This window comes from Microtus ochrogaster (genome assembly GCF_000317375.1).
Source record: "Microtus ochrogaster isolate Prairie Vole_2 chromosome 14 unlocalized genomic scaffold, MicOch1.0 chr14_random_1, whole genome shotgun sequence".
Lineage (NCBI taxonomy): Eukaryota > Metazoa > Chordata > Mammalia > Rodentia > Cricetidae > Microtus > Microtus ochrogaster.
The window spans coordinates 18,325,569-18,346,635 of record NW_004949096.1 but is presented as its reverse complement, the minus strand read 5'-3'; the positions used below and the strand labels follow the sequence as shown (position 1 = coordinate 18,346,635).

General features: G+C 49.2%; 1 protein-coding gene across 5 annotated transcripts in view; it reads right to left on the bottom strand.

Annotated features, from left to right (window-relative positions):
* Cry2 (cryptochrome circadian regulator 2) overlaps positions 1-18,786 on the bottom strand; it is a 29,356-nt gene extending 10,570 nt beyond the window's left edge. For 3 of the 5 annotated variants that reach the window (XM_013352709.2, XM_005364132.2, XM_013352711.2), the window contains exons 1-6: positions 18,552-18,763; positions 10,466-10,574; positions 8,074-8,216; positions 6,490-6,674; positions 5,863-5,951; positions 1,429-1,569 (exon numbers count right to left, since the gene is read on the bottom strand). In XM_013352709.2, the coding sequence (XP_013208163.1) occupies positions 1,429-1,569; positions 5,863-5,951; positions 6,490-6,674; positions 8,074-8,216; positions 10,466-10,574; positions 18,552-18,763 (879 nt within the window). Of the gene's footprint in view, positions 1-1,428; positions 1,570-5,862; positions 5,952-6,489; positions 6,675-6,821; positions 6,934-8,073; positions 8,217-10,465; positions 10,575-18,551 lie in introns of those variants that run through there. The other 2 variants (XM_005364131.2, XM_005364133.2) reach the window with 2 other exon arrangements.
* Positions 18,787-21,067: the final 2,281 nt, after the last annotated feature.

The window sequence follows — 21,067 nt, the reverse complement described above, 5'->3', positions numbered from 1 at the left end:
CTAATACAGAGACCCACAGCTGGACGGTGTGCGGAGTGAGACCTCAGACACTCAGAACTAAATAGGACATCTCCATCAAATCTCTCATCAGGGCTTGGGAAGAGAAGGTAAAAAGGGTTTAAGAGCCAGTGGGGTGGGGGACACCAAGGGAACAAAGGATTGAAGCACGTATGAACTCACAGAGACTGTGGCAGCATGCACAGGACCTGCAGGAGTCTGCACTGCATGTGGTCCCAGCTCTGAGAGAGGAAGTAGACACAAGCCCTCACCCCACCCCAGAAGTTACCTCTAATTGATAATCACTCACAAGGGAAAAGCAGTTTTCTCCAATGGGGTCTCACGGGGTATACAAATCATACTTAAGGGCAGGCCCCATCCCCAGCAGTGGATGAGTCGATGGTTTTAGGAGGTGCTCTGTTTTGTTTTTTTTGGTCTCATAATGTTTTGGTTGGGCATTTCTTTTTTCAAATTTAACCTTACAGATCTTTTGCTTATATATTATGGTTTCTGGTTTTGTGTTTTTATGGGATTTCTGTGTGCGTGAATGTATGTCTCTGTGTTAATATGTGTTTCTTGGACTTTCTCTTTGCCCCACCCCCACCCATTCATTTGTTTTGTTTATTCAGGTTTGTTTATTTTTATCTTATTTTTAGATGCATGTTTGTATTCTAATGAAAGAGAAAGAACAAGTGTGGATTTGAGTGGGTAGGGAAGTGGGGAGGATCTAGATGGAAATGGAGGATAGGAAACTGTAACCAGAATACACTATATGAAAAAAATCTGTTTTCAATTGAAAAAAATTAATAAGTACCAAGTCTGGATTTCGGTTAAATAATGTATAAGCAAGAGTTAGAGACATGAAAGGATTAGACTAGACTACACAAACAATAATTTCTCCTCCCTGATGACTTACCCACCAAACTGCCAAACTCCGCTCCATGAAGCCATGCTGTCTGGGCAAAGTCACACTAAAACACAGAGGCACAGTACGACCTGTGGAGCCTCTGAGGAGCCTCTCTGTGAAGTGCATTAACAGGTCCTACCTGCAGCCCTCTCAAGGCCAGCCCTCCACTACAGAATGACAGCAGCCACTCCTGGACTTCCTTTACACTCTGCTGCCAGCCTCAGGGCGCACGTGCCCTTTTGCTTAGGTCTGCTTCTGGCCTCAGAGCTCACTTCCATCCAGAGGTCCCAGCCTTCACTATCAGCTTCTAAAACCCCTCCCTGAGGCCAGTTTTCTGTCTCTTCCTCAGAACCAAAGGAGAATCTGGGTTCATTTACATCAGTGACTCAGCTTAGCTGTCACCTCTTGGAAACCAACCACCTCTGACTTCTCTGGCTCTCACAGCCCAGCCCCAAGGGCCCTTTCTGGGGTGACTGGCAGTGAGTGTTGTGCCTGGGGGACTGTGCAAGCTCACTGCACCTCACCTTCTTATACAAGTCCCACAGGCGGTAGTAGAAGAGGCGGCAGGAGAGGCATCCGAAGCGCAGGTAGGGGCTGAGGCCTGTGGGGCTGGCCAGCAGGGAATTGGCATTCATCCGAGGTCTCTCATAGTTGGCAACCCAGGCCTGCAGAAGACAGAGGGACAGAGGAAAGACCTAGGTCTTAAAGAGTTAGGATTCTTCACCTGAGGTCAAAGAACAAAGGCCCTGGAGCCAGGCTTTGAGCACTGCACGTATTTCACTCTCTTGACTAGGGACCTAGAAAGGAGAGCCATCCATGTTCCTGCCCTGACTTCGATGTTCGTCTGTGGGATGATTGAATGACTTATTTACTACTTAGCTACTAAATAAGAACAGTTACTGTCTCTGGGGATTAAGTAAGTAGGGAAGAATGCTGAAAGCATGGAACAAACTCTGTAATTATACAGAAGGGGGAAAGGCATCTGCTTTTCAGAAAACAGTTCCTAGCTCAGTCCCTGAAGAGAGGCTGCCACTGCTGAGTCCAAGGCACCCAGGCTTTTCACCATTGTCAAACAGCCAGGAAAATAGGAAACTCCCAACCCATTTCCGGAGACCAACAGAGCCGTTCACTTCTGGGGCCTCCTGTCTAACGTTACTGGTCTTGTTTTCCTCATCCACAGCCCCTAGCACACTGCTCTCCTTTTCCAGGAGGATTCTCACTAGACCTTAACAATATTGGAGTATTCTGCTATTATCTTCTACAAACAGAGTAACCAGGCTCAAAACAAACAAACAAACAAAACCCAAACTGTGACTCTCTTGGGATTAGTGACCCATAAGAGAGCCAGGAGTCTCACTTTAGACCACAGTCTCCAGGTAGATAGTAGATCTCTCTGCTCCTGATAGCTTTCCTTCCTGACCACTCCAATACCCCCTAGGAGCCTTCAGGTGCCCTTCCCTCCTACGGCAAGCAGGCAGGAGCAGCTAATGAAAAACCTCACCCGTCCTCAGCCAGGTGAGGAAACACGTCAATTGTCAGGCACCCTCTTCCTCTCTGAAGGAAAATGAGGGCAGGACTGCTCCAAGGTACAGGTGAGGAGGAGGACTGTACTGTAGCTATGAGGGAAAGTTCAGTCAGAGGCACCTAGAAGGGTACAGACTCAACAGGGCCACGAGAGGAGAGAGGAGGGGAGAGCAAGAGAGAGGAGAGAGGGCAAGCAGACTGGATTATAAAGAAATCAGAAGCTGGGGGAAGGGAAGCCCAGCCCCTGGGCCGGAGAGGTTTAGGGTAGGGGGCGGGGTGAGAAGTGCTAGGAGGAGCCACAGGTTCTGACTGAGGCTTGTCCTGGGTTTTTTTTGGGACCAGACACTCTCCCCCACAATTTCCGTGCCAAGAATGTGAAATAATGACCTCATTTCTTCTCTGAAAAGCAAACAAACAACCAACAAAGCAGAGTACTTGTGATAGCCCTGAGCCTCTTGCACCAGGTCCTTTCTTCCACAGTCAACCCATCTCCACTACCCCATCCCACCTGCACTTTCCAGCCACCTCCTGTCTACTCCTCCTGACAAGCCTCCAACCACTCCCACACACTGAGTGCTCAGGCACTGCTGTCCCACATCCTGCTGCTCACTCCCCACCTCTGCCTTCCAATCAACAGTCTATCATGACTCCGTGCTTTCACCTGGCTAGCTCCCAGCCACTCTAGGTACTTACTCTGTTAGTCCATCTCTTCTACATCCCTCAGTGTCACAGCTTGGGCCCCGCCTTTGCCCCTAGGCCGATCTCTTAGCTGGCACAGGTCTACAGCTGTAGCCCAGCTGGTTCCACCGCTGCCTTGTGCAGAACTTGCTCTTTTCCTTAAGTTCACACTTGCACGGGACTCTTTGCAGAGGAAGCAACTTCATCCACCTCAGTACTCAAGAACAGACCTACTCGTTACCCTTCTTCAGGTCCTGGTACTGTTCCACCCAGACTTCTCAGATGTGTCCTCTTTCTGTTCACCACTGCTAAGATCAAATCTAGACTGAAGACAAGCTCCTCCAGGGCACTGTCCACACTGGGGATGGTGGCGGCGCTGCTCAGAGGACTGAGAAGGGCACACAGCTCCGAAGCAGCCCAGGTTTCTCTGGCCTCTCCTTGCCTGTCCCTCAAACACTTGGCTGTCATCAGCAGTGGCAGATGTGGTTCCCGTCTGGTGGCTATCATCCCCAGCATTTCACTAGGCTGCTTAAGTGTCTTTTAACAGAAACAGGATTCTTCTGCCAGTGCATCTCCCAGTCCCCTGATCCTGCAGCTTCAACCCCTGTCAAAATTTTCATTTGTTTATTTTGTGTGTGTGTGTGCCTATATATCCGTGTACCGTATCAGGTGTGGAGGCTAGAGGAGATGCTGGGAGTCTTCCTCCACTGCTCTCTAATGTAGTTCAGTGAGACAGGCACTCTCACTGGACTTGGAGCTTGTTTGTGTGGGTTCTTATTGGAAGGGGCTAGACTGGTGGTTAGACCGTCCCAGCAATCTTCCCTGTAACTGGAGTTACAGGCGTGTGAGGTCACAATCAGCTTTTCTTTCTTCTTGTTCTGGCAGAAGTTAATTTTCCACCTACATTAGATCACGTGAGCAGCTGTGCATGTGGGTACTGGGGTCTGAGCTCCATCCTCCTGCTTATGAAACAAACCCTCCCACCCCAAGCCACTTCTCCAGCCCTCAATCTTTTTATTTTAAATAAAACGCAGACAGAGAGACCCACACAAACATGTGGCTTCGTGAATTCTTTTAAAACAAGCATCCAAGTAATCACCAACAAAGTTCTGGAAACAGGACCTTGTTAGTCACCCAGGAAGCTGGGCTCCTCCCCCTACCCCAGCTTTACAATTATCACTTCCTACATTTTTGAGATGTTTACATTTTTCTACTTTTGCAAAGTGTGCTTGGAGCAGTTTTATTCTTGGGTTTTTAAGCAGCCACTGTCTCCCACCCATCTGTGCATCCGTCGGCCCTGTAGCTCAGTCTCAGCCATTTAAAAAGTAGTCACATCAAAGTTTTTTTGAAGCATATACTCTCTGCTACCCCTTCCTTGTCCTGTTGATGTTTCTGTGGAAGGACACAGGAGCTGCACTTGTGTGATTCTGATGCCTACATTCCTATGGTACAGTCTGCCCTGTGCACTGCCTACAACTTGGCTGGTACCAGAGACTAGACTGAACTTGGCTGTGATCCTTTGTGAAGGTGCTTGCCTGTCTCTCTGATGGTGGCCGTGGATATTAATGCATGTGTCATCACAGAGGCTGCAAAATGGTGGCACTCTAATTCTACTATCTCTTTTCATTTAATAATCAGAATACTGGAGCTCAGCCTTTAAGAGCACTTGCTACTCTTTCAGAGACCCCAGAGCCCACATAGTAGCTCAAAGCTGTCTGTAACTTTAGTTCTAGGGGATCTAATGCCCTCTTCCAGATTCTGTGGGCACCAGACACATATGGTGCATAAACACACATGAAGGCAAAACAGATATATAGAATTAAAATAAATCATTCTTTTTTAAAGAATCAGAATGTCATTACAAAGAGCTCCAGAGGTAAAGAACATATAATCTGCACCATCCCCCTTTTTGGTCAGAGCATCAAGTGTGTCAGTGGAGCACCTGACTTCTCTAAATCTCAGTTCTACTGGGCAAGGCAGATCTAAGCCTACTTTCTGACTCTAGGAGTCAGCTTAGGATGTGAATGTGATCAGGGGACACACTCCATCCCTGGCCACAGTAACTGAGCCAGGGAAGAGCACATGACCCAAGCCAAGCCAATGAAAATACTTCTTTGGACTTTTACTGAAGCTTTTGAAAAAGAGGCAAGCCCCTTCCTCTAGTGAGCCAGCCAGCCAGAAGACAGGCCACGCTGACTCCCTTCTCCAATGCAAAGGGAAGCCGACTTGCGAGGCAACTCCACAGAGGACACCGAATGATGGACATTATGGGCTTTACCAACAGAATAGCTCTATGATTTGGTTCTTTTGAGACAGTCTGCAGCCCAGTCTCACTGGAACCTAATGCAATCCTTCTGCCTCAGCCCTCTTTAATGCTAGGATTAAAGCATTAATTTGGCATGCCCTTTCAGCAAGCGGAAGCTGTCCACAGAAGAAAGTTAATGGTGTGAGCGTGTGGCACTATGCCTCCCTATGCTACACCAGTGGTGTGACTCGACCTCTTTAAGCCTAGCTTTGTAATCTGTCAGAGAGAAAGCCTAATGCCCACCTGTGGGATGGTTGGACAGATGAAGAGGGACATGGTAATCACGTAGTTAAGCCAGTGGTCAGCACAGGGATGGACTCTCTAACCAGGAGCTGATATCAATTTTGCCATCAGCAAGTTTTCAACCACTTGGAGATTTGAGGCTCTAGGGACATAAACCTGATCCATACTTTTTGCGCCTGCCTCTCTGGGCTCAGAAACAGGGTCATACCTTCCGTTCCAAATGCTTATCCAGGCGGGCCAGAGCTTCTGTCTCTCCTCCTTGCCAGACAGCTGGGCCAAGTCCTTCCGTGGGGAACCCTACAAAAGGAGCAGCAGGCCAGAGCATTGCAGGTCAGGTCATCTGATTTACAATTATGAAAATGATAATTGGCACTATTCATACTGATCTGTTCTTTAGATGAAACCACAGACCTTGGACTTGATGCTACTGGGACTGAGAAAGCCCTTAAAGTGAAGAAGGCCAGCTTTATTCAGACTAGAAGATGGAAGAAAGGTGGAGAAGACCAATGACCAGCACCAGACAGCGCCTCTACTGTTGGAGAAAGGGAACTACACAAAGAGGCTCCAGCTAGAAAAAGCAGTCTGGCAGGGCACATATGGGTCTTGGAGGTCAAACAATGGTCTTAGGGGGTCGAGATAGTTAATAGCAACTTTTTCTGTTTTTTGTTTGTTTGTTTGTTTTTTAGGCAAGTTCTCCAGCGGCCCAGGGTGGTCTGTCTCTTCTGTCTCTGTCTCCCAGGTTCTGAGATTACAGGCATGTGCCAGTAGACCAGTATTTTCTAACTTTGACAGAAACAGGAAAGCCGTATCCCACACAGGAAGCAGCAGCATGTACCCAGTTCCTCCAGGGAAGGCACACCATAGGTGTCATCGTGGTTCTCCCGGATCTCGGCTCTACAGCTCTCCATCTGCTGGCTGCTCACAGTGCCGACAGGCTTCTTGGGCAGCTCCATGCGGCTGATGATGGCCTGAAAGCGCTTGTAGGTAAGGGGTGGTTTCTGGCCATTCAGGTCGATGATTCTGGGGAGTCCAAAGCACATCTAAGGTCACTCCTGAGGTCTTTTATTTTGGGGTCCCTGACCACCCAAAAAAGAGCCCAAACTCAGAAGCTCTGAGGTTTGCTCTCTTGTACAAAGGGGGGCAGGGGAGGCTGCATCTCCATTTTACCGAGAGGGAAAATGAAGCCCAGAGAGCTGGAGCAGGTGCCTCAGGGAATGGAGCAAAGCAGGGTCAAAGCTGGGACTCAGTTCCAGGTTCCCTGGTGTCCACGCGGCGCCGCCTAGAGACAGAGACTGACCACACCTCTCTAATCAAACAGAAAGTCCCCCATGGGCCTTCTGGGCACATACGTGACCACACCAAGGGCCTCTCTCTACCCAGTTTTGAACACGTATGATGAGGGCTGTGACATACTCCTTGTCTGGAGGATCATCCTCCTGTAAGAGCAGAGATGTAGAGGCCAGCCAAGGCTCTCTAAATCAGAGGCTGTGGTAAACAGTAACAACATAAAGAGTTTTGAAGTGTGCCAAGTATTTTTTACAAGCGAGAAGGAACAGCATGAGGGTTGAAGAAAGAACACCACTGCTTCTATAAGCATAGACTTGGATGGTTCTTGCTGCCTGAGAAGGAGCTTATGTAAGACCTGCCTGTGGGTGAGTTCATTTCCCTATTTGCTCTCCCTGCGCTGTCCCCATTAGCCCACATAGAAGCTGGCTGCTACCTCTGCAGCCCCGCCCCTCTTCTGCACATGGCAGGGGAGGGCTCCACGCCAAGCCTCTCCTTCTGAGGGCTTGGCTCACGTGCACAGCTGTGTGACCCAGACTTCTGGCAGTCAGCCCTGGATTGGGGGAAGAGGGCGGGGAGCAGCAGCAATAACAGAAGGGTGACATCTCCAATAGGCAGACTGGGGACAGAAGGGGGTACAGACTCATAGGGGCTGGCCACTGGGGAAGGAGACCTTGCTGTGGTTACCAGCAACCTGCAGGGGTCTCTAGAGTCCTCAAACAGCATCAAATGCATGGCCTGGAAACCCAGATAGGCTGAACAGACCTGGCAATCATCCCAGGGCTGGGAACTAGGTCTGTGGGAGTAGACACTTGTTGGGAGGAGTGACAGATGGGGTCTGTCAAGGTCAGGACACTGCGGAGTGGGGAGCACGGCGCACAGGGAGCTAGCTTTAGCTAGATTTACAAAGACTCTGTGTGGAGACTCCCTTCTTCCACAGCTTGGGCCTAACCAAGTCTTTGTAACTGTTAGTGACTTCTTTAACCCCCAATTCTGGCCTATTCTTGTTCAATTCCTAGAAAGTACTATACCTTACGAGCCAGGTGGCCCTCTTGCTGAACTGGTCTATTCCACTTAGGAGGGGCCCAATCACCAATCCTCACAAGCAACCTTACCAAGAACCACCATGTCTCACCTGTCCAGGTCATAGAGGGTGTGAGAATTCTCAGTCACCACCTCCACTCCAGCCTCCTTGGCCATCTTCATAATGGCTGCATCCCGTTCTTTCCCAAAGGGTTCAGAGTCATATTCAAAGGTCAAGCGGGTCACCCCCCATTCCTGTGGGGAGATAATCTGTTATGCTCAGTACTGTTTGAGAAGTGAGACCTAGGCACTCAGCTCCTCTTTGGGAGTGAACAGGGCCAATCTCGGCTATGTTACAAGGGCTACAGAACAAACCAAGGGCATCAGACAATGGTTTAAATTTAAAGCAAAGATCCTAAGGCTCAGAAAGTGTGAAGCAGGCAATCAGGAGGGTCAGGCCAATAGCACTGCTGTGGCAGAGTCAGTGGGAGGGCTCTGTGCACTCACTGTGCCTTGAAGGGAGAGAATGAAGCTATAAATACAATGCTCCCAGGGAGCCCCTAGCCCACAGAGAGGCACTGACTCACAGTGGAAACAGTAGGAGAGACACACACAGCATCACTACCGCCCGACCGCTCTGCAGCTTTTCCCAGACCTCCTCAGTGTCTAACTTGTGGCCTAGTTTTCTTGGCCGACTTATGCTAAGTAAAGTATCTTAATGGTTTCCACAGCAACACTCCCAAGGCCAGAAGCAAACAGAGCTAATAGCTCTCAGAGCTGGAGAAGAAGGAGCAATCCTTAGTCCAGGAGAAAACAAACTGGAGGGGCTACAAATTGTGAGAGGGGAATTCTTTTCTGAGCTTTCTGTCACTTCTGGTAGAAATAGCCTGGTCTCCCAGCAACACCAGGAGAAAACTGCCCCAGTGGAAGTTATCTAGACAAGTCACAGAAAACCCTACAGCATGTAACTACAAGAAGCAAACAATCTAACCAGTCTGTGGTCACAGGCCTTTAAAGCAAATGTCCTATCATTCAATTCTGTCCAGGGGAGTCAGTGAGTGCTTAGCAGGGTGGATACAAGGCTCCTCAAAGCACAAATGCTCTCAACGTTTATTTAGCCCTTACTATACTAAGTGGTTTGCATAGATGACATCATTACATAGTCACAAAACCCTGTGACTAAGGAGACTCTCATTAAATGATAACCCCACTCCTTCAGGAGGACTCTCCTGTGTCTCTGTCCTATTTCTACCACAGCATTTGTCACAGGCAATGAAGCTGCCCTTTACCTGCCTGTTTTGCCCATTGTCTGTGAACTCAGAGCAGAAATCGGGCTGTGCTGTGCATCCACCACTCTCATCTTACCAGCCAGTACGGGGCCTGAGCTAGCAGCCCAATAAATACCTGATCCGTGACTCAGTGAACAACAGATCTATGCTTCTGTGCAACAGCCTGCTCGGCCTCTGAGCTGCTGGGAAAGAGAGGAGCAATGTGGAGGGATTTAAGAAAGACAGAAAGTTTTCTGTTCTTGGTCTTGCTGTACTTTGGGACAGAACCCAGGGCCTCATATTAGGCAAGTGCTCTGGCACTGAGCCGCAGACACAGACTAACAAAAGCATGTGTGTGGTATGGCGGGTAAACACCAGCTCTGTGTCAGAGAGCCTGAGACCACTTCCTGGCCAGGCAGCATGCTCTTTCCTCACCTATGAACCTGTGATAGCAGAACCTACCCATCAGGGCTGCTGTGGGGTAGACATTAGTGTGTTAGCAGTTAGAACAGGACTCACAGTCAGCCCTCAGAGAATGCTGGCGACTCATAGGTGTGTACAAAATTATGGAGGGAGGGGGAACAGATACACTGTGAAGCTATTTTCTTTGACATCAGATTTCTCCCCTGCATAGAGTGCTATTGTGGACGAAGGAGAATGCTCTAGAATGCTCTATCCATGAGAACTTTTGCCTCTGCTTGGACCTTAAAACATGCATTTTAAAGGGGCTGAGAGGAAATAAATGGGCTTGTCTCCAATATGGCTCCCAAATGAAGATTTTATTAATTGCGTACCAGAGAAACAGTGACGATCTCTCAAACGCTGGCTGACATTTTTCCTAATAAGCAGGACAAGATGAGGTGGGCAGCACCTCTTGTCAGACAGGAAACCCCACCCTCACAGTCTTGGCAGGAACAAACCCTAATAAATACAGACTTGAGCCAAGGAAACATAAGGAAGCCAGCGACGGTGGGGTGGAAGGGTTTAGCAAACTGCATGTCTGGGCTGAGTGAGGATCCTTCCAATACAACACTGGTTTTAGACTGTTTTCCCTTACCAGTTTCCACCCTGCTGGCAAACTGACCAGCTGTCTCTGCTTCTGACCTCTCTAGCAGCCATTTTAGTGGCCAGACAGGCACCAACATTTCCACTTTGCCAGCCAGAACAGCATTACACTCTGTGGTGAGATGCCAGGCAGCAGACAGCAGACTCTCCCTCTCGGCCCTACACACTCACCTTGAAGAGCCTTGGGAACACATCAGCTGGCTGGCCCCGGACTACAAACAGACGGGAGTTCAGCTTTCTTAAGCTTGTGTCCAGATCTTCCAGAGACTGCAGTAGGAACCTGAAGAACCCACAAAGGCCATGTTAGTGATATGGGGGTGGGGGGAATGGAGGTGGTGAATGACAGGACACAACACACACACACACACACACACACACACACACACACACACACACACACGCCTTCCTAAGAACCCAGCCACTGCTCATGCCAATCAAGTTGGTATTATATCTGTAGGACTGGAGGCCTGGCCTGAGCTCAGAGCAGGAGTGATGGGGTTAACTTCCAGCTTACTTCATAGCCATGTGGTAATGAAGCAGTAGCTTTAACCTTTTTAGCTGTTTTCTCATCCGTGGTTTGGAATTAACAGTAAAGCCTATAGACCTGCTAAGATGTTAGTACTCGTGGAATCAGATAATGCAAGGAAACCCTCAGACACAGGGCCTGGTCACAGAGTCCACATGATCAATGTGAGCTACCTGCTAAATACTAAAGCCAGCTCCACAAGCGGGGCTGTCTCTGAGGCTTTGCTTCACTGTCCAGGCCACTCTGCCCCACAGTCCATTGAGCCTTAAGCACAGTGGACTTGTATTGTCTGTGTGGTTAAGGCTGATCTTGAATTTGCCATCCTCCTGCCTCAGCCTCTCAAGTGTTGGGATTACCGGCATGAGACACTATGCACGGCTTGGGTTGCAGGTATATCTGATACTTCAGGCCTGCACATGGACTAGGTTGCTCTTGGTTCTTTGTTTGGCAAACTGCTTACTCTTCTGGTCTTTCCGTTACTCTAGAAACTAGGTTCTCATCAAGAGAGGCAAGGGCTTAAAGGTGTCCTGGCTAGATACTGTGGCATGCTTGGGTATATGACAGGGACACAAAAATCAAAAGCCTGTGTTAGAGTACTGGGTCACTAAGGGACAGGAAAGGAAATGAACCTTTGCTGAGTCCATCAGTGTGTTATTTTATTTTATTTATTTTTTTGGTTTTTCAAGACAGGGTTTCTCTGTGGCTTTGGAGCCTGTCCTGGAACTACCTCTGTAGACCAGGCTGGTCTCGAACTCACAGAGATCTGCCTGCCTCTGCCTCCAGAGTGCTGGGATTAAAGGCGTGTGCCACCAACACCCAGCAAGTGTGTTATTTTAAATTAACATTTTAACCAGGTAACTATTGATGTGGTTCACAATCCCAGTGATAAGTGGGTGCAGCCAAGACTAGCAGTCTGATTATGAATCTGTTACGCTTTGTAAGTATTTTCTTAATTTGATCCCTCAGCACATTTTGAAGGAAACTGAACTATCCCCATTTTGCAGACAAACAGACAAGAGAGATTAGGGAATTTACCAAAACCGATAGCTCTTAAGTGACTGAGCTGGCTTAGTTGTAATTATCTGTCCCGTCCCTTTAAGAGACAAGCCATGCCCACCCCTACCCACCTCTGTGGCTGAGGCAAGTTGATCTTCAGCTTCCAGCCTGAGTCTCTCTCCCCAAGAGGCAGCTTCTGCCTCTCTCCACTTCTGCCCTTCCCCCCTCTTTCTATCTCCCTCTGCTTTTCTCCCCTTCTCCCTTTCCCCTCCATAACCCACTAAATAAATATCCAACCTCACTCAGCATCGCATGCCTATCCATCTCGGCCCGGCATGGTTCCCTACCCTGGACCAGCCACCTTCAAAGACCTGCAGCCTGGTCTCGTGGCATGCCTATCTGTCTGTCTCTCCTTGTGGCCTGCTACAGCCACTTGGGGACCAAGTCCCTGCCTAGGACTGGCTGCTCTCGGGACCAGCTGCCCACTGCCACCTGGAGACCTGCAAGTGTTTCTGCTGCTGCAGCCTTCAGGATCCAGGGATCCTGCAGCATTTGGACCTGTGCCAATCCCTGCCTAGGACTGGCTGCTCTCAAGACCCGCTGTCCACTGCTGCCAGGGAACTTGCAGTGTTTCTGTCACTGCAGCTGCTGGGGATCCAGGGATCCTGCAGCATTTGGACCTGTGCCAATCCCTGCCTAGGACTGGCTGCTCTCAAGACCCAGGGAACTTGCAGTGTTTCTGTCACTGCAGCTGCTGGGGATCCAGGGATCCTGCAGCATTTTTAATGAATCCATTTCAATAGTGGCCCAGGCTAATCAGACTCTGAAAGCCAATTTTCTTCTCAATGGCCCATTTCTAAACACTTCAGTCAAGCAAGGTCTGCTCCAGGGCGGAAAGTCTCCTGAGCCTGGAATTCCTCTCTCGGACAGACACAAGCCTCACACAGGCAGTCTATCCACGCCTATCTTCCTCCTTAGGACCCAAGCCTGAACAGGCCAGCTTCTATGTCATCGTCCCTCCCAAGAACCTGCTGCAGCTCCCTGACTACTGGAGGTTTACAAAGGCCAGGAGGGTGCCAAAGAGAACTAGGCCCCAGCTGCCTCTGATGCAATTCCATGGCCAATGCTGCAGACCCGCATTCCAGCAGGAGGCATCACCTTAGCTAAAGAGCAGTAGGCTCACTCAGGGACTGAGACCAGAGACTGACAGCAGAAGCTCCCCCGCTGGGAATTTCTGACTTAAAAATCTGGCACCTTTTGAATGCTAAGTGATCTGCAAGCCTGCTCCGATTGTTCTCCCTGGGGGCCTTGCTGCTCCCCACTGACACACACACAAAGTAAAAATAAGAAAGGTTCAGGGGAGCACCTGAAAAAGAAGGTTTTGCTAGGCACAGGGCAGGGCACAATTCCACACCTCAGGAGGGTGGAGGTTCTTCTATCAGAAGCCCCCAAGATGTCCCAGCCATACACTTTAAGGGTCTCTATCTTCACAGCTCACCACACCTCAGAGAATGTCAACCTGCAGCTATTAAGACTGAAATGCACAGGAAATATAGGTTCTAGAGTATGACGCAACCTGTTTCCCATACAGCTTTATTTTTAGGACTCATTTTCTAAAAGAAGAGCTTCCTGCAGCATCTCTACAGCACAGATAGATGAGTACCCTTGTCTTCTCTGACAGGAAGCAGCGGCAAAGTCTGCAGCTGGCAACAAAACAATGGTGCAATTCACAACAGCAACAGCTACATTTACAGAGCACTCCCAGAGCAAGGCTCTAATCCTACTTGCTTTATAATGTGTTATTTAATTTCAGACAATTCTGGGAGGCAGGTACTATTATCGTGCCCATTTTGCAGCCGAGAAAACTGGCATTAAAAGATTAAGTAACTGCCCAACACGATATACTTAGTAACTACCAGGTTTCTAGGACTCAGCAGTGAGCACATCCACTGCTGGGAGCAATGCACTCTGAGATGGGTGGTACTGCCTAGGGCTCAGCCCTTAGGGAGTATGGAGCTCAATTCATGGCTAACACCTTTTCTGCAGATCTTTTCTCCTCAAAGTGTGGTGTGAGGCACCTAGCACCAGCTGTGCATGACCAAACTCGCTAGAACACACACTCTTGGGCTCCATTGGAGACTGCCACCATCGGAATTTGCCCTTCCATATGATTGTCCTCCCACACTGAATCCCTGGGCAATCACTTCTCCGTGAAAACCGAAGAAGCTCCTCTGTGGAAAGCGCTTCACTTTGACCTTGATGTACTGAGCTCCCCACCCCGACCAGATCACATTTTCCTTTCAGACTATTTGGCCCTTAAGAAATGCTTAACTAGGCAGCCGTGGTGGCACATGCCTTTAATCCCAGCACTCGGGAGGCAGGCGGATCTCTGTGAGTTCGAGGCCAGCCTGGGCTACAAGGCCTAGTTCCGGGACAGGCTCCAAAGCTACAGAGAAACCCTGTCTTGAAAAACAAAAACAAAAACAAAAAAAAGGAAAAAAAAAGAAATGCTTAACTACATCCACCATCCCTCTTCCCCAGGATGAACTAAGAACAGCATCCCAGGAGGCACTAGAAAGGAGATACAGGGAGTACTCGGTGTAGCTTCCAGCCTTCAGGCAGCCAGGGACAGGCAACCTACCACCATGGTATCACCTTTCGGATCTGCCTGGTGACAACTCTGCAGAGCACCAAAGGAACTGGAGCAAGCTGCTCCTGAAGAAAGGCCACCACACAGGCCTAGGTTTTCTCAACCAGGGAAAACCAGGACCTTCCCTCCGTGCTCCCTTCAAACCCTCTCTGCACCTGCCCACTTTTTTTTTTACTTGCAGACGACCATGCCAAAAACCCACCTGAGTACTGGAATGGGTGGTGTTGGGGGTTGAACATTACCCTTGCTCCAAGTGCCACATGGCCGAGCACACAACCCTTGAGGGAACATTTTCAATAGATGTGCTCCAGAATTACACAGGTTCCATGGAGCCAGGGCAGACAGAACTGGTGAAAACCAAACTGGGATTTCCAAAAATACAGAGAGAACTATCATCCAGGAACTGCAGGCGGCTACCCCTTCAGAACAGGTCAGTTACACATGTCTACTCAGGGACAATGGCTATCCTGAGAACATCATCTGCTAACACAGAGGACGGGGACAATGAATTCTTCTTTTGGGTTCAGACCGTCTGTGACCAAACTCTTTGGCTTCAAGCAAACTTACCTCACCACAACAATGATATTATGGGCTGGCAAACTGGAATAGGATATTAATAGACAGAAATTCACTTCTAAAAAAATTAAGAGTTTAAACACCACAAAAAAAGGGTAATCTAACCCTACAGCCTGTGGCAGAGACTGCTTTCTGGGTCTCATTCAGACAGAAATATAGGTTTTTCTTTTGAGGGTGCTCAATTTTAAAGAGCTTGATCAAAATTTTCAACCCTTTTGGGCAAATGGAAACATTCCCTTGGTTTCCAGAACAGTGAAGTCCCTTGCCAGAGTCGCACTGTGAATAGTTCAAGGCACACAGACTGCTCTGCTAGCAAGCACAGCCCCTACCTTCCCAGGCTACCCACTTTACAGCCAGCTGTGCAGCTGCACTCAGCCCCTGCACTCGGGAAGGGGACAGCTCAGAGAGAGTGCATCTCTACAACCCTCTGTTCTGAAAGCTCCTGAGAGGTGCAGAGCAGAGTCAGGACAAACTTACTTCAACAGAGTGGGAGGAGCACTGTGGCTAGCATCTAAGGTGGGACAGGGAAAGGAAGGTAACTAAAAATGGATCTCGTCTGACCCATTTTTAAAATCTAGAAGCCACTCACTGCTGCCTTTTGTTTTGGTTCTTGCCTGTAGTACCGTCTAGATATAGCAAATTTGGGGAAGGAAGGACAGAGGAAAATGGCAAATTAGTGCTAGAAAAGCATTCCTGGGCCAGGCGATGGTGGCACGTCTTTAATCCCAGCACTCAGGAGGCAGAGGCAGGCAGATCTCTGTGTGTCTGAGGCCAACCTGGTCAACGAGAACTAGTTCCAGGACAGCTAAGGTTACAAAGAGAAACCCTGTCAGGAAAAAAGAAAAAAAGAAAGAAAACCATCCCTGGGCGTCACAGAGCTAGAACGGCGGCGCCCATAGATTTCCTACTATCACCAAGGCAAGGAGTATGGCAGTCTTCTTCTATGCTAGCAGAATATACAGGCATGTATATTGTTGGCATAGAGGAAGCATACATTCTCTCTCTCTCTCTCTCTCTCTCTCTCTCTCTCTCTCTCTCTCTCTTCTGGCTGCATTTCTCTTTAACTAATGCTATGGCTATTTTAATCCCTCCATCTGCAGGAGGCACACACACACACACACACACACACACTCTCTCTCTCTCTCTTCTGGCTGCCTTTCTCTTTAACTGATGTTATGGCTATTTTAATCCCTCCATCTGCAGGAGGGAAATCAGTCTAAGGACAGATTCTGATCTCCCACTTCTGTCAGATGGACCTCACCCTTCTACAGAGACTTTTCAGAGCAGGGCCGTATGCTGCAGCCACATTCTCTTAGACTACTCCCAAGTTCCAGAAGATTACACACACTGCAGTTATGTAGAGGTGCAGCTGGAGTGGGAGGGGGGCAACTCCTTGCCTCCAACCCTGTGCACCAAACAGCATCCAGCCCTGCTCTCATCAGGAGCAAGGGCAAAGATGGGGCTTCTGGAGTGTGTGTGCCTGCTGGCTCAGGAGCAGTATATTCGATCTGTTTGGTGTTATTTTACCTCATTCTCCTGAAATGCCAAAGCTAATTAGACTTCTGGTCAATGCACTGAAGCAACACACTCCCCGGGCTGCCTGGCCCTCTGTGGTTCTTTAGTGCAGCACTTCTGATGCTTGGCTGCAATGGCTTTAAAAAAAAAAAAAAAAAAAAAAGGCAACCCAGGCAGGATAACTGAATCATAAATGGGGGAGGGGAGTCTGGGAAGCTTTCAAAGATCTTTAAGTGATTCCAATATTAAAATGTATCTGTAGTTTGTTCCCCATCTTACTGTGTTATGGCATTTGGGCTCCTCCACCATGGTTGTTCTCTTGTCTTTCTCTACCCGAATGTAGGTTCTAGACGCTGTGGGAGCTCCCCCGAACCTGCTTGTTCACGGCTGTGCTTAGCAGCAGCCTGCCACCTACAACTCACAAAATAACCTCTCAATTAATATCTGCATTTCCACACGATTTTAAGATTTTACCCAGGCATCTGAGCTGCCTCTTTCTTTCCTGCTTCATTCTCTTGAAAGGGCAACCACAAAAAGGTGACACACAAAAACCCATAAAACCAAGTTCCTAGTACATTAGAGTCCAACCAGTTTTGTGGTTCCTTCATCTCCACTACCACAAAGGAATGGGCAATGCTCCTCAAAATCCCAGAAAAGAAAAAAACAAAACCACCTTCATGAAAACATAACAGTCAGATTCTATCGACTGTCTAGATTGGCACACTGTCAAAAGGTAGGGGAGGGCAAAGTCTGAGGCTTGGTTTACTTTCCACAGTAGAGCCGGTCATTTGCCAGTGTCTGTCACACTCAACCTCCTAGCTATGGAAACTGGAGGGATCCAGAGCGGTAGCGCAGCCTGAACCAGTGTGGGCTGGCTCTCCACAGGACTGTTTTTAGTTGTTCCCGCTGCATAAGGGGCATTTGATACGCATGCTACTAGGAGCACTTGCTCTCCTAGCAGGGCAAACCCCTCTTGGAGTGGAAAGAATGGGGTGCTGAGGGCCACTGTCTCTTGGGAATTACCTTGCTCATCTGTGCAACAAGGCCATAAGCAAATGTGCAAACAAACCAGGCAACTGCTAGGCGGCATTTAAAGAGTGATGGGTACAGGATGTCTCAGAACTTGCTTTTGAATACTGACCACAGAGAAATACATCAGCTACTGTGTCACACAATGTGCGAAAGGGCCCAACCTCCTGGGAGCTGTCAGGGGCTCCTGACCTTGTAGTCTCATCTGTAGTGGTCTGACTGTCCTCTAAAAATCATATCATGACAATTGGAGGAAGAGCTGATAGTGATGCCATCCTCTCCCAATATTTTTCCAGCGAATTATAACTACAGAAGGGATCCTCTCGGAAACGAGCTCTGCGGGTAAAGGCACCTGCCTCTAGGCCTGACAACCTAAGTTTGATCCCTGGAGCCATATGGTGAATGAGAACCTACAAGTTGTCCCCTTAACTCTCTATACACCGCCATAGCAAGTCCTTTCCCAATAAATGTAAAAAACTATAATAGTTGTAATGGGTTAAGAACTGCTCTGGAGGTCAAGACACAAAGTGGTCTACCCGAAGATGCCCTTGGTGTCTTTTGAATACTGGCAAAGGCTGAGCTTGGGTCCCTAATCACCACCAGGGTAAATGTGTAGGAAGGTTAGCCAGGATGGTGTGTGTGTGTGGTGGTGGTGGTGGTGGTGGTAGGGAAGCCCTGGGGGCGGGGCTCAGCGAGGGTTTTCCCCTGAAGAATGCTTTTCGTCACCCCCCTCACGGCACATCCCTAAAAGCCCAAGACCAGAACGTCCTCATTCTGTCAGGAACTGGCTGCAGGTAGACCACGCGTTTCTGATGAGGGTTTCGTCAGCACAGAGGGGTCATGACCTCTGTCCCCCAGCTTGTCGTGGAGTTCAGAGGGGGCCGCGGGCGAAACCGCTGTGTCAGAGGTGGCCGCAGGCCAGAGTCTGTTCGCTGTTCCCACCCCGCAGTGTAGGGTCCCCTCACCTCCACCGGTTGATGCCCACAGACGAGGAGGCCGCAAACCACGGGTCGAGGATGTAGACGCAGCGTACACAACGCGCCCCGCGCACGGCCGCTAGCAGCGCGGGGTTGTCGTGAAGCCGCAGCCCTTTGCGGAACCAATGCACCGAGGATGCGCCGTCCGTTCCCGTCGTCGGCGCGGGGACTGTCGCCGCCACCACAGCTGCCGCCGCCATCACTTCCCCGACTGGGCCCCGGGCTGCCGCTCCGCCCCTGACCAACCGCAGGTCCCGCTCAGCGCCCGCCCACCGACCAATGAAACCTTCGATCACCGACATGGCTCCGCCCCCTGGGGCTGGGGCGCCTCTGTGATTGGATGGGACTCCCCTCCGCTCTATTGGCCGGCACCGCCGGCGCAGGCCCCGCCCCCTCACGTTCCCACCATGTGTGGTCCCCCGCCCGACAGCCACTCACCAGTGACGCAGGACGGCTCTGCCGCGGGCCCCGCGTGGGCTGAGGCTGGAGGGACCCCGGATCTCCTACGCGTTTCGCGTTCTCCGCCTACTTCTGGGAAGGACAGGGGTTGCAATGACTCCTGCCGGTGGCTGACAGATCAGTCACCAGGCTCTTACTTGCGATTTATTATACTGTTCATATGCCGAGCTGAACGGTGTTAGCCTTGCACAAACTGTCCTATTTTCTATTCTCATCTCATCTCATCCCAGTTACGTTCATTCCACAAACCCCGATGAAACAGATGCTTATTCTGCAGATGAGGCAGGCTTAGGGCGCCCCGGTTTGAATGACTTGCGCAATTCCGCGAATCCAGTAAGATTCTGCTCTGAAATTTCCATTTTCTGCTTTTAACCCTCTTCCTCGCAGAGAATCTTGGTATTTGCATGCAGCAAGGCATAAGGATGAAGGACTGAGTCAGTAATTGTGCCCTCAGATGAGTTTATTTTCACTTACTTTCTGCTTAGTACCGTTATTGTGCACAGCTCTGAACTGAACCCCATGTAAGAATGAGCATGTAGAGGGCACTATCCCCTACCTCTTCTTTGGAAGCCCTATGATTCTTTGCAGTTTTTCCTTTTCCCTTTCCTTACACATACCATGTGTTCCATATGTGACCAAGCGAATGAGACTTTTTTTTAATTAAAAAAAAACCTCAAAATTACAGCAATCATGAAAAACGAAGATAAGCCTAACAACTCATCAATTTCTCATGGACACTCTCGGTAAACGTCGGAGCCAAGAGGGAGGGACAGTGTGGTCTCAACAGCTAGCGAAGGGCAGTTCTATCTTGCTGTGTCACTGTCTTTGTTGTGTGTGCCTGTATTCAGATTGATAAGAATGACTCATCCCACGGAATGGCTGCCTAGTGCTTGGGTCAATTACCCAGGCTACATTCAAGACCAGGAAGTCAATCTGGGCCTAAAAGGATAGGGAGGACCAAGTCCACTTTGGAATTTTCTTCTGTAAAATGACTGTAGAGATACCAGAATGAGGGAAAACAAGCCTGAACATGGCTAAAGAAGCGAACATTGAATTTTGTTTCTGCCACCTCAGAGCTCCTCATCTTCCTGTTCACAAGGGCAAGGAACAGCTTCCCCAGCTCCCGCTAAAGACAGGAGAGGAGTCCTCATTGTCCACTATGTTCAGAGAGTCCGGTTTTATCCCAGGCTTTTTCAGACCCAGGCCAGCTGGCCTTGGTGAGTTCCCAATAGAACATCCCCATTGTCTACTGAGAACTCAAGAACAATGACAATGGGTTTCTGATCCTACTGCACATACTGGCTTTGTGGGAGCCTAGGCAGTTTGGATGCTCAACTTACTAGACCTGGATGGAGGTGGGGGTTCCTTGGACTTCCCACAGGGCAGGGAACCCTGATCGCTCTTCGGGCTGAGGAGGGGGGGACTTAATTGGGGAAGGTGGAGGGAAATGGGAGGCAGTGGCGGGGAAGAGACAGAAATCTTTAATAAATAAATAAATTAAAAAAAAAAAAAGACAGGAGAGGAGCGAAGGGAACCTCGGTACTTCAAGGATGTGACAGGTCAGCCAGAAAGTGTCTTCCCTGGAGATCTTTGAAAAAAAAATTCAGTTCTGTTTTATTTGTTTCCTTTGGTCAAAGTCCTCTGTGGAGACTGTGTGTGACAACTTTCTGTTTTGGACCTGCCCTTTGTATAAATATCTGATGATTGGTGAAGAGGTGACCACGCAGAGGGCGGGACATGCTTGACTACTTTAAGGTGCTCGCGCCCTCTAGTGGTCGAACTTGGAAAGCTCGAGTCCAAGCGGTAGCTTCCAATACACCCAAACCTAGCGACAAAAACAATCGTCCTTTCAACTATTGGATTTGAGAAGCCGCTAAGCTCTCTGAAAGCACGGAGTATAACGTCAGACTCTCTGAGTTCGGTTTGCAGCTCCACCATTAATTAGCAAATGGCGTATTTACTCAGACAAGTTTCTTAATTTCTCCATGCTCCGGTTTCTAGTTGAAAAACAGAGACGACAAAAAAAAAAAAAAAAAAAAAAAAAA